Genomic DNA, 13,021 nt, shown 5'->3' with positions numbered 1-13,021 from the left:
CTAATATATTAATAGGCTACTTTTTATTTTTAAAATTAAATCTCAATACACTCGATAGCAATAACATCCTTGGTGGGCTAAATATCGACCAATAGCCGTCCAGTATCATTTTTAATCGCTAATTTATCAGACAGTTCAAACCCAAACATGCAAGGTTTCAGCATCACAAAATGCCGCTACGCTCAGGCCACATCTCTTCCCTCCCTCTGATCTGATCTGTAAACTTTCATAAGGTAGGCTGTGCTCTGGCTGCCTATGAGGAGAGCAGGAGCGAAACCTGCCAGCCCCTCAATTTTCTCCACTTCCTGTGCTCAAGCAACTGCATCCCAAAAGAGGGGAAAAGTAGGAAATATCCGCAAACGGTTCTAAATAAGGCGTCCCGACGAACCGCTCGCGCTCGCGCGTCTGCTGCAGCTCATTGACCATCACGAATGTCAAGACTTGAGACGTTTTTATTACTTTACCGATCGTTATTGATTGCCTGTACGGAAAGAAACGGCGAACTGGGATCACATCAGACCGAGTTTGACCACATGGGATAACACATTTTAACAGAAAACGCTTAAAGCAATTTGAAGATCTCGAAAGAGAAGGTAAAGCCGTCAAATGTATTGGAAAAATGAGGCTTTGGCCCCTCTATCAGAGGGAAATCAGTTTCTATCCGATGGAATTCCTTCAAAACAGGTAAGACTTTTATCGTATAATATGCAGTTATGCTTAATATTTTCTATTTAATTGCATTGGAAGAAAAGGTTGGTTTCACTGGAGAAGCAGTCAACATGTTGCTCGATGTGAAAGTCCTCTGTATCATCTCCTGCAGCCTGTAACATCTTCATCTTAGAGTGATGTCATGAGAATCAGGATCTATTCTGAACAGTGTGATTCGCGGTCCATCCTCTTTACACGCCAAGTCTGCAGAGGAAAAATTAGATTTTAATTACTGCCATTAAAAATCAAATTTGCAATTCTTTGGGTGGCCCGTTGCTTCCTCTGATTGGCAGTTGAAATTGACACTCTAGGGTCCTCTTATCGCGAGCATTTCAAGCTATTTGTAATTGCAGGAAGTTTCTTTTTTTCAGCTCCCTGGATTGCGTGGAAATACGATTATGGGAAGCGGCACGGGTTAAGTGTGGGGGGAAAAAATCCAAATTGAAATCGCTTCATTAAAACAGGGGCTTTTGTCGCGAGGCACTCAATGCACAGTTAAACGCGTTTTTATTGTTTTTTGACGCATATATAGAGCAGGAACCATGCCTGACACGGAGCACTGTGGCTTGACTGTGTTGTAGGTGATCTCTCCAGACTCGCACAGCACACCGGGAGCATCACGCTGCGTGGACGGACAACACGGACGCGCGATGGTGAGTGTGCACGAGCAGCGATAATGTCCCTGCGAGTTCAGAGAGTTTTGCTTTTGCAGAAAAGGCCTTCAGCCACAACATAACACTCTACTGATGTAATGTATGGTGGCTTTTATATTATTGCGCTTGGAGTGCGCTTTAAATGTCACTGAATTTCCCCGTAAACTGCATAGTTTAAGTTAACACGACTACTTCAGGCTGTCCCAAGACGAGTTTCGATTTTCTTTATAAGTAGGCTAATTAAATTCGAAATGTTCGAAAAAGTGCAGCAAATCAATGTGAAGTACTATTTTTCTTTATGGTTTTCAGTTTTACAGTGGGTTGATTTTTATTTTTATTTGTCAATAAAATAACCTTCTGAACGTCATGATTTCCAGAGTGTCATATTTTTCCTCTGTGGCTCTTGCAGTCGCAGTCTGACGGAGAATCTCACAGGTCTGCTATGGAGAAAGACGACACGCGCTCTTCGCCCAGTCCGCCCTCGACTCCGTCCGTCTGCTCGCCCGCGTCCAGCGCCTCCTCCGAGCCGTGCACCGGGAAGAACGTGTGCGCGAGCTGCGGGCTCGAGATCCTGGACAGATATCTGCTCAAGGTACGAGGGCGTGAGTGTGTGTTTGTGTCTCATGTGACGACTGAAATTAGTGTTTGGACTGGAGTTTTTGACCGACTTTTCGTTAAACGCATGCAGGCTAAATTAGTTGGAACGATTTAGGAGCTATAGCATTACCTGAAGTGGTGCTTTTGTTATTATTATTATTTTACATGTTGTCTATTATATTAGCGCTCATGTTTGGAGTCTGATACAACGCGGCTAATTTTATAGATCGAAAAATATAGGCTATTTAAAAGTGACTGACTAAATAATTGATTTTGAATAGCCTAAACGCTTCAATAAAATATTTTTACATGAGGATACTTACGTTTTGGGTCTCAGAGCCCTTATGTAGGCCTATGAATGAGTAAATACGAAATAAATTAATTACTTTTATTGTACTTTCTACAGTGTTTTTATTTTATTTTAAATAAATGTTGCTGGGGTCAGATTGATCAGAAGTAGAAACGTTATTAAAACCAGGCATATTTCTGAAAAATGCATGCCAACTTTGATATGGCTTCAGGTTTCTGTAATGTCTGCATGTTGTTTTGGTTTGGTCAGAGGAGCATAATACAATAATGTGAACGGGAAAAGAGGTTAATTTCGAAATTGCTGTTATTTTTACACATAGCTACATCGTATAAAAAAGTAGGCTAAATCTCAGCAGAATGATGATTAAAAATATTGCATATATATATATATATATATATATATATATATATATATATATATATTTAACCACAGATATAAATTGTGTTCGTTTTGCTTGATAAAAATGATCAGCCGTTTTTCGGTGGAGATGCTGACAGGATCGCTGTGCTCCGGCTCGCGTGCGTGTGTTCTCGGTCTGCTTGTTTTTCAGGAAGTGCGTGTGTTGCGCGGGAGCGCTGCCTCTGACCATCGAGTTTTGCTCTTTTGTGGAAAATAATAAAACAGTTTGTTTATGGCTGTTTATTTAGGATGAACGAACTTCGACTCCTTTTTTGTACACTTCCATTTTTTCCCCAGCTCTTGGGGTCTGAGAGCTTAATTACACTTTTTTTTTTCGACACAATCCTTAAATAAATATTTCTAAGATGCACCTCCCGTGTGTCATAAATGTTCCATGTAAAAAAAAAAAACATGGTTAATTTTCATTTTAGAACCCAAATAGATCCTATCAATAATCAAAATTCAAATATCAATAATTACACATTTCTAGGCTATGTTGCAAGTTTGATTAACATGATTAATTATACATTTTTTTCCGTTTGCAACATACAGCAAAATAGGCTACATAATGTGCATACGTCTGCATTTATATTACATACACCTTTAAACACAGGGCAATACAAATGACATTTTCACAAAATATTTAGCAGAATCTAATTTTAAATCACAACTTTAATTTTAAACAAAACATTTCCTATAGTAGGCTATCACATATTTATATGGCAGTAATTTTGAAACTGCATACAGAAACAAGTGCGTGCGGTTCTACTTCATTTTAATGCACATTGACATTTCATTTTACAACATATGCACGCATTTTATGAAATGCAAAAAATATAAGTAGCCTACATAAAGGTAGCCTTTTAAAATAAAAAAAGCTAATTTATTTATTTTCAATTGTTGTTGTTATTCTAATTTCATTTTGTCTGTTGTGTTTGCTGCAGGTTAATAATCTGATCTGGCACGTGAGGTGTCTGGAGTGCTCCGTCTGCAGGACGTCACTACGTCAACACAGCAGCTGCTACATTAAAAATAAGGAAATCTTCTGTAAAATGGATTATTTCAGGTAGGGTAAGTTTTCACTTTCTGTCCTCAGAAATATCAGGTGTGCATATAAACGAAATAGCTACTGCGTAATTGTTTATTTATGGTTGGAAATGGGTTGCGAGTCTTGCGTGTTGCGGTTTAAGGCTAAAAAATACTTTTTTGTTGTTGTCGTTTTTTGCTTTAAGTAGCGATCTTAAACAAATACATATCATTACGTACTACGCCGTGTTTAATTCAGTTAATTGTCTAATGATAAAGTCAGTGAAAAAAGACAACACTTTAAAAATCGCTAACATCATGAAACGTCACATTCATACCAATCGATTTATTAGAAGTATTTCGTGTTTGAAACTAATTCATTCAACAGTTAGAAAATCTTATTTTCTCTAAAGCTTCGTGAGAACTACGTTTTGTTTTATAATCATAAACAAATATATATGATTTTTGATCAAAATTAGAAAGTTATAGCTTATTCTAAGTAAATAGCTATTTTACAACTTAAAATATTTTAATTGGTGTTTCTGATTCAGTCATATTAAATCATATTTTTGACCAATTTAGAAGCACATTTTTGCTGTGTGCATTGGATTATGCAAAAATAAATAAACTAATTAAAATAAATATTTTACTACACACAAAAGGATATGGTGTCAATAGTAAATGAGAGGTATAAATAGTACTTGATTACTTCATTATTAGTAAAGATAAATTTGCCAATATTTCCTTGTATGTGACTGAAAGTGTTAGAAATCGATCATAAGTTACATAATTCAGTCTGAGACATATCAAGCTCTGGTTTAGATCCAGTAATATGGTGATGGGAAGGAATGGAGTGAGGGAGATCCGACAGGGAAGCTGTGAGATTGCATTGAGGCTAGAAGAGCTGTGATATGGCATGATTGCAGAGCACTCAGCGAGGCCTGTGAATGGCACTGTGATATTGTCCAGCCTTCTTCAATGTGTCTGACTGGTCCCTTTAAAGTCAATGCTGTGTTGCAGGAGAGGGTTTGTTTTCTACGTTAAGGCCAATGATCTGAAGAGATGCTCCAAAAGATGGTACATCAATGCCTTGATCTTCACTGAGCAACACTGAGCAGTTGTGTTGAGTCTATAGCGTCAGGATCTCTCAGGCTCTTCATCCATGATTACAAAACTCTGAGAACTCTGGCACAGAAAATGTAGAAAGGAATGCAAGAAAACTCCACAAAGTGGATTTGATGTGGGATTATGTTATAGATGTGATTATGGATGAAACCATATTCTGAAGATGGCGAGTTGTGGTTTAGTACAATCTGAAATTATGGCAGTTCAATGAAATGGACAAGGGTTTTACAAATTCTTCCAAATGTTTAATATGTAGTATTGTATTAGCATAAATATGCGAACAATATTCATATTTCTTTTAACTGACCTTAAAATGTAAAGTGTGATCTTAACGACTAAATACAATCTCTATATATACAGTACATACAAAAACTTTTTTCTTTTTCTTTTTTTATATTAATGTGATATCAAAAATATTCCTATATGTATTATTGTTCCTCGACAGTTTTGTATGTCAAAGCAGCAACCACAGGGGTTTATGTTGGTTTTGGCATAACAAAATACAGCCTCAGATTGAAGCGTTTTTCCCTAATTATTTGAGTTAATCAGGAAATGTAATCATATAAATTGTTAATGTTTTTTTGACATGGAATCGCAGGGACATCCCCAGCAGCGAAATACTGATTGACTCAGGTTTGCTTTCAAAAAGAGACAGTAATAGCTAGATGCTTGTGGAGTCGGTTCGGTGATCTGAAGTAGACTGAACATGTATTTTTTTCCAGTGGCATCGAAACATCCCTCTTTTCAGTCTTCTGCACATACGAGTGTTTGAGATCATTACCACTAGCAGTTAACAGAACGCAGCATTCAACATAATTGCTTGAAACTAATTCTGTACATTTATCTCTACACTCATCGATAATCAATAGTTCCATAAAGAACCTTTAACATTCATGGAATCTTTCCATTCCACAGAAGATTCTTTATAGCGGAAAGTTTCTTTAGATTTTAAAAATGTTCTTCACACTGAAAAAACAGTGAAAACTGTTCACTGATCGGTTCTTTGAGGAACCAAAAATGGTTCTTGTATGGTGTATGGTAAAAATAATAATAATAATTTTGCAACCCATTAATAATTTAACTGGACATAAATCTATTCCGAAACTTGTTTAAGTTTAGATGTCATGCCATGTGGTCAAATTATTCAATCAGTTTGATTAGATATTATTTGTTTTCTTTGGCCATTAACATGATAAGTAGACTTGTGATTGGAGAACCTGTAGCACAGGCTCATGAATATGATGCCATGTTTGTCTTTGGCAGCTGGATTGTTACGCTGGTGCTGCACAACCCTAATAGAGGATGGCCATCATATGCTTGGAGGAAAAAGGATCTCCATTGATATCTTGCAAAAAAAAAAAAAAAAAAAAAAAAAACATAAGGAGATCTGTTTCATTTGTGATAGTCTCTCATCTGGGCCAGATTGACAGCTGCTCTAATAGAGTGTAATTACAGGAAATCATAGGGGGGTTGGTGTGTATGTGGGGGGGGCAGATCTGGCGGTAAGGGTCAGAGCGGAGACTGTACCTACACTAAAAAGAAACAGCCACGAAGACACAAGCATCAGGCCACACAGGAAGTCAGAGGAGGCTGTTAATCAGAGGAACCAAAGGATAAGGACAGGGTGATGGAGTAAGGCGGTAACCCGAGTGGGCTTGTGTGGAGCTGCGATCGCTAGATTTGGAGGAGATGACGTACTGTAATGGCCATATGCGCGTACAGGACTTCTTGTTTAAATGCAAACAGAAGTAAACAGAGCTTGTGTAACTCATAACTTGGTGGAGAATGCAGGAAATTATACGAGTGACTGAAATTACAATGGCAAAATGAAATGTGTTTTTTTTTTCTTCTTCTGGTTAACAGAGAAAAATGGCTTCAACATGTGGATATGTTTGGGAATAAAGCTATATATATATATATATATATATATATATATATATATATATATATACTTTTTTTTCTGTAGATAAGTGCTAAGGTTGCTAGGTTGTCTGAAATCTCATACTATCTGTTAGGTATTACATTTGGTTTGATATTTTGTTAACATAAAATAGTATGCTTTATATAGAATAAATGTAATCATGAATAAAATTAAGACATCCGGCGTGTTGTTACTGTCATGTGACCTACGGCCTCAGTTGTGTTGCTTCCATAGACTGTATAAAACATGGATGTAGTGTCCGTGATGTCACCCGTAGGCTTCTGAAGAGCGTTTTTGAAGCCTGAAGTGGGCGGGGCCGGCTGTCGGCATCTTGGCAGAACATCACTCGTGGATAATCGAAAATGGGCAAAGAGGCGGGAGCTGGTTGATGAAACCACGCCCACGTATCTCAACAGCAGTGTCAGCAGCGGCAATACACATTATAACTCAAGTGGCCACACCCTTAATTATGCAGAAATTTAAGGCTTAATATAATTTAAACGGATGAGTTATAAAGAAAAATTCACCCCCCTCACAGTTGTCATAAAGGGCAAAATGAGCTATGTAGACCAAAACCACATTTTTTACCAGGCTGTAAACATTTTTTTTTTTTTCTAGTGTAAATTTGGGCATTTTAACATGGGGAGTCTATGTGACTGACTCCCTTTTGGAGCCAGCCTCTAGCAGCCAGTCGATGAATTTCAGTTTTAGTCACTTCCTTGCTGGTTACACGAGAGAGAGTGGAAGGTTGCCACTTGGTTGCTTCACTGGCATCCACAAATCCTGTCCCATGGCCTCATGGGATAGTCCATAGAATGTGCACATCAGAAACTCGACGGAAGTAGTAGTTTATCCAGGTACTGCTTTTCAAATACTATTTACAGTGGAAGTAGGTTTTTGCGTTAAAGGAACCTGTGTCAATTTCTTTCTTCTGTTGAACACAAAAGAAGATATTTTAAAGAATATTTTTGACCAAATAATTGACTTTCATAGTATACTTCGGAAGTCAATGGCTACCAGCAACTGTTTAGTTAAACACATTTTCCAAAACATCTTCTTTTGCGTTCAACAGAAGAAAGAAATTCATTCAAGTTTGTAACAACAAGAAGGTGAATAATAATGACTTTTTTTTTTTTTTTTTTTTTGGCAAACTAGATTCAAGACTAGATGGCTGACATATGTCTACCTTGTTTCTCTGACAATTTATCGTCCACCAGCTTTTGCCAATGCAATCGCTAAGGAATGGAAATGCATACTTCAGAAAGTCGTCAGATTTGTGGTATTATTTATGCCTGTTGGACAAGCAATGGAATGGGAAGAGTAAGATAACAAATTCACGGTTTGGGGTTTTGAAAAACCACCATGAGCAATAGTAATAGTGATTCTCGCCGTAGCAAACACCACTAATATGTCTCAGCAGTCTCTGAGAGGGAGATTTCCCCCAGATTATAATACTCCGAGAGTATATTAAATTGAATTTACCGAATTTCTACTTCCACAAGCTTCTCTTTTCCAGCCAAAGGTGAATTCCTTCAATGCTGAGGGAAACGCTTTGCGGCTGCAGGAATTTTCCCCCGGCGAGTTATGATCTGCAGGACAGAAATAAATCCAGAATAAGCACAACAACGCACAATCAGACGTGCGGCAGATCTGAACAAAAACAAAACCCCCTTAAGATCTTCATGGCTTTTCTGAAAGGTTTTGCGGTAAATGAACTGCCATGACAGATTACGGCTCCGTTCCACAATGTTTCTCCTCTAAACACATGTCTGAAATGCATCATTACTCAAACGTTGTATTCTTTGTCTGGGACGATGCTGTCAGAATATGGTGTGCAATGTACACAGAAAGCCCTTTGAATGCTTTTTGCAGGCATTAATACGTGAGGTGTGTTTTATGTGTCGATACTTTGCACATAAGTGGACTGTAAATATTTTTTGATTCAGGTTTGTTTTTGCTTCTTGGCTCATCCTGCTCCAGTGCTGATTGGCACAGACAAATTATTATACATACACACAAAGTGCTGGTCCAAGTTTCCTGGTTTGTTGAGCCCCGTGGGGCTCCCTGGTGGACTATGATGTCATTTCCAGTGGATGCACGCCCCGAGGGCCCCACTGTGGGACTTTCGGGGCCAGTATCATCATTCTTCAGTAGCGTATACAGGGGAAACATGCATGGCTATCTCGATATCCCGTGTTTCTTTGCAGTTGGAGGAGGTTGTGTGTGACACTCTGTTTACACAAGGGCTCCCAATGACAGAGGTGGAGGGGGGCTCAGATTCAGGCCAAAAAAGGGCTGTGCCTAGCCATCTGCAGAGCATTAGTCTCTTCTAGTCCTCTCAACACTGGATCTCTCTTTGGTCACCCAAATGTGATGTCTGGGTCAGAAAGAAAAAAAAACTGAAAAAACGGCATGTTCAACCCCGTCCAGTCAAAATAACACTTCATTATGGGAGTACTTGCTGTTGGTTAGTATCGCCACAGGGTTGTTTATTGAGTCTTGTTGATAGCAGGATAACAGAAGAGGTGCTATAAGCAACTACACGGCCATACGGCTGCTGAAAATGCAGGGCTGAATTAAATATTAAATATGAAATATGTATGTGGTTTACAAATCACAGTTGGCTGAGAATGTGATGATTAACATCAGCAGTAACACCAATAACATGCAGCATCTTAACTCCATTTCTGCATCAACTTTAGCAGTGTATTATATCATGAGATATAACTGAACGGATGAAAAACAGAAAAGGCCAATCACAATGTAGTATGCAGATTATTGCAATAAAGAGAACCTATGGCGTTCGCAAATATTTGAAGGACATTGTGACTAATGGTGAATAGCAGATATTCTAGTAATGTCAGGGAACTGCAGAATAAATAAATAAATAAACAGATAGTAAAATAATCTGGATTTTTTTTTAAGTGTAGTTAATTTAAACAAAATGAAAAGAAAAAATTAAATTAGTTTTAAGTATCTAAAGTATGCAGTTTCCTGTTAATTTACTTCATACAATTCTATATTTTATTTTTAAAAGTAAATATTAAAAAATGTTTATCCTATACAAATCCTGTATCCTATCAGCAGATATTTCCTGTCGACCTGCGGTTCAGAGATTTACTCGTGGTTTGTTTGCGCTGAGTGTTTCACAGCCGTGTCTGACACGCTTAGCGGTTATCTTTTGGACACGCTTCAGCCTATATCTATTTTCTGCTTTCTGTGGAGAGAGAAGGTTTCACTGTTAAACTGCCTTCTATTACGTATTCAGAACGAGAAGCAAAATGCACTAATGCGTCTATCATTATACTAGCTTATGGGTTGTAATACTAAGCACATCACAACATGTTTTATTGTTTATGGGATAAGTATTGATGCTCAAGCTCTTCTCTGTCTCACAGTAGGTTTGGTACAAAGTGTGCCCGCTGTGGCCGGCAGATCTACGCCAGCGACTGGGTACGGCGAGCCAGAGGCAATGCCTACCATCTGGCCTGCTTCGCCTGCTTCTCCTGCAAACGGCAGCTGTCCACAGGCGAAGAGTTCGGGCTGGTGGAGGAGAAAGTACTTTGTCGGATCCATTACGACACAATGGTGGAGAACCTGAAACGGGCCGCGGAGAGTGGTACGTTTGTTTCAGATGCATTTCACTTTAACTCTCCTTAATCTGCAAAGTTTTAGTTTGAACCACTTTTCCTGGGTTTTTACGCAGGAAGCGGACTCACTCTGGAGGGGGCGGTGCCGTCAGAACAGGACAGTCAACCAAAACCAGCTAAAAGGGCACGAACGTCCTTCACTGCAGAACAACTGCAGGTAAGACGATCAAACAGTGTCTGAACTGAGGAAGCAAAGCCCTCTTTAGCTCTGCTTCAGTCCAATATGAATTCATATTTCAGTAGCATTTATTGTTTTAAAAACATCTGAAACAGTATTTTCTCTTTACGGGACACTATCAGCAAGCAACCAATATTATAACATTAACCCTATAAAGCCTACTGTATCATATTTGATATAATATGATCAACATGATCAATACTTCTTTTTACAATCTACTACATGCTTTCTGTCATCTGATCGATCATTTATACTTCGCAAGTAAAAGGCCTTTTAGAATAAGGGCAAAAATGTCCACCTCCAGGTTGTGGTTCATGAGTCTTTTTGCTTTGATTTTATAAAGTAAACATAAGAATAATTTATATTGTTGGCATTTCAAGACGAACATCTACTGGACTGAAGCAACTTAGGTTTACTTGATTATCCATATATCACTTTTTAGAAAAAACGTTAAAATATGATCATCAGAAATTTTGTTATCTCTCAATCATCTTTGTATTGTAGTGCATTATGTTTTTACATATCAACACTGCACAAAATTGCATATTTTTGCTCCGTTTAGGCCTCTGAATAATTTCCTCCTTGAGTATGAGCTCCATATTCTCAATATATCATCCTGTGTGAGCCATAAAAGCCTGATGAATCAAATATGATACTCAACAACAACAACAAAAACACACATGCAAACTCTTTGTCTAAAGCTTCAATAAACCGTTCTATAAAAAAAGTACATTTATTTTATAATTAAATTGTTGATATTATTTTAAATATATAAATTCTTTACAAATATGCATGCCCCTTCAGTAAATGAGCTTATGTGAGACTTGTTGCATGCACAGGTAATGCAGGCACAGTTTGCACAGGACAACAACCCTGACGCTCAGACCCTGCAGAAGTTGGCAGACATGACAGGACTGAGTAGACGAGTCATACAGGTGACGAAACTCTCTTCATGCTCCCATTCAAATGCAATAAAAAGAGATGGCTTATCTTGACACTAGGTTGTATTTTCATAGGTTTGGTTTCAAAACTGCAGAGCGAGACATAAAAAGCACACTCCACAGCACGGCGGCCCACCTCAAGCTCACCCGCAGGCCCGCATGCCCCCCTCGCTGCCTGACGAGCTGCATTACTCCCCTTTCGGCAGTCCTGAGAGAGCACGCATGGTGGCCCTGCACGGGTACATCGAAAGTGAGTGTTTCCTCAGAGCTGCTCTCATTACAGCCAAAGAGAAAGAAAACTGCAATTCAATGCCACTTTTCATTTAAATGTTAATAATAATAAATATGAATATATAAAATCTATTTATTTTAGGGAACACTTTATTGTAAGGTGTCCTTGTTACACTTTACATGTACTATTATAACAATTAATTATGCATAATTACATGCAAGTAACCCTAAGCCAAACCAAATCCTAACCTTATAGTTATTACATGTATTTAATTAATATTACTCAGTACTTAAATGCATAATTACACTGTAACAGGAACACCTTAAAATAAAGTGTAACCTTATTCTAAAGTACACTTCTGGTCAAAAGTTTGGAATTATTACATTTTTAAAGTTTTTGAAAGAAGTCTGTTATTCTCACCAAGGCTGCATTTCACAGCAATTCTGTGAAATATTACAATTTAAAATGATTAAAAAGAGATCAAAGCAGTCTTCAGTGTCACACGATCCTTCAGAAATCAAGTCTAATACGCTGCTTTGATAATCAAGAAGCATTTCTGATTATAATCAATGTTAAAAACAGTCGAATTGCTTAATATTTTAGTGAAAACTGTGATAAACTACCTTTCAAAACTTTAGGGTAAGAGAAAAAAAAATACTTTAATACAGCAAGGATCAAGTGATCAAGTGACATTTATTACAGATAAAGATGAATATTGAGGTGTTTTTATTTTGTTTTGGTTTCACAGGCCATCCATTTTCAGTGCTCACTACACAGAGCCTCCCTCATCAGGCCATGACGTTACCGCAGCTCCCTCTCAGCCGCTAACACCCCCGCCTCGCACTGACCCCTGACCTCTGACCTCTGACCTCCTGCTCCAGACCTGCATCCCACAGTGCCGACCCAGAGGTCAGATCAGGCTGAAGGAGAGGGTCACGGTCCCTTTTGCTCTTGACCTCTGAACTCGCAAAGAGAGAGAGACTGTTTCCTTTCTCTGGTTTCACTGGACAGGATTTAACTCGCCTGCATCTAGTCGCTCTGGGTTAAGGAAAACTGCCGACGTGACCTGTGAATTTAGGACTTTGTCACCAAGCCCGGGATCTGGACTTTTGGACAAAAAAAAAAAAAGACTCGAGCACACACTGTAAAAGACAAGCGCTCTTGGTTCGTCCTCTCTTCTGACAGTCTCGTCTGACTCGTGTTCAGCGTTTGGAGACTCAAAAGGAATGTAAAGTTACCAGCATCAGTGTTAAACGTTTAGATTGAAAAAGGGAAAAGCAC

General features: G+C 38.4%; 1 protein-coding gene across 2 annotated transcripts; it reads left to right on the top strand.

Annotated features, from left to right (window-relative positions):
* Positions 1–203: 203 nt before the first annotated feature.
* LOC113054084 (LIM/homeobox protein Lhx6) lies at positions 204–12,605 on the top strand. Of its 2 annotated transcripts, none has more exons than XM_026219394.1 (9): positions 204–684; positions 1,290–1,361; positions 1,771–1,953; positions 3,612–3,733; positions 10,141–10,358; positions 10,446–10,546; positions 11,407–11,502; positions 11,584–11,758; positions 12,489–12,605. In XM_026219394.1, the coding sequence occupies exons 1-9, from the start codon at positions 607–609 to the stop codon at positions 12,566–12,568; spliced, it is 1,125 nt and encodes a 374-aa protein (XP_026075179.1). In that variant the 5' UTR covers positions 204–606; the 3' UTR covers positions 12,569–12,605. The 2 variants fall into 2 exon arrangements, with proteins under 2 accessions (XP_026075179.1, XP_026075178.1); XM_026219393.1 differs by having other exon boundaries at positions 207–684; positions 10,138–10,358.
* Positions 12,606–13,021: the final 416 nt, after the last annotated feature.

Source organism: Carassius auratus, chromosome 35 (assembly GCF_003368295.1).
Source record: "Carassius auratus strain Wakin chromosome 35, ASM336829v1, whole genome shotgun sequence".
In the NCBI taxonomy this organism is placed as follows: domain Eukaryota; kingdom Metazoa; phylum Chordata; class Actinopteri; order Cypriniformes; family Cyprinidae; genus Carassius; species Carassius auratus.
Note: the sequence above shows the minus strand (reverse complement) of the source record. Positions and strands in the feature narration are given on the sequence as shown.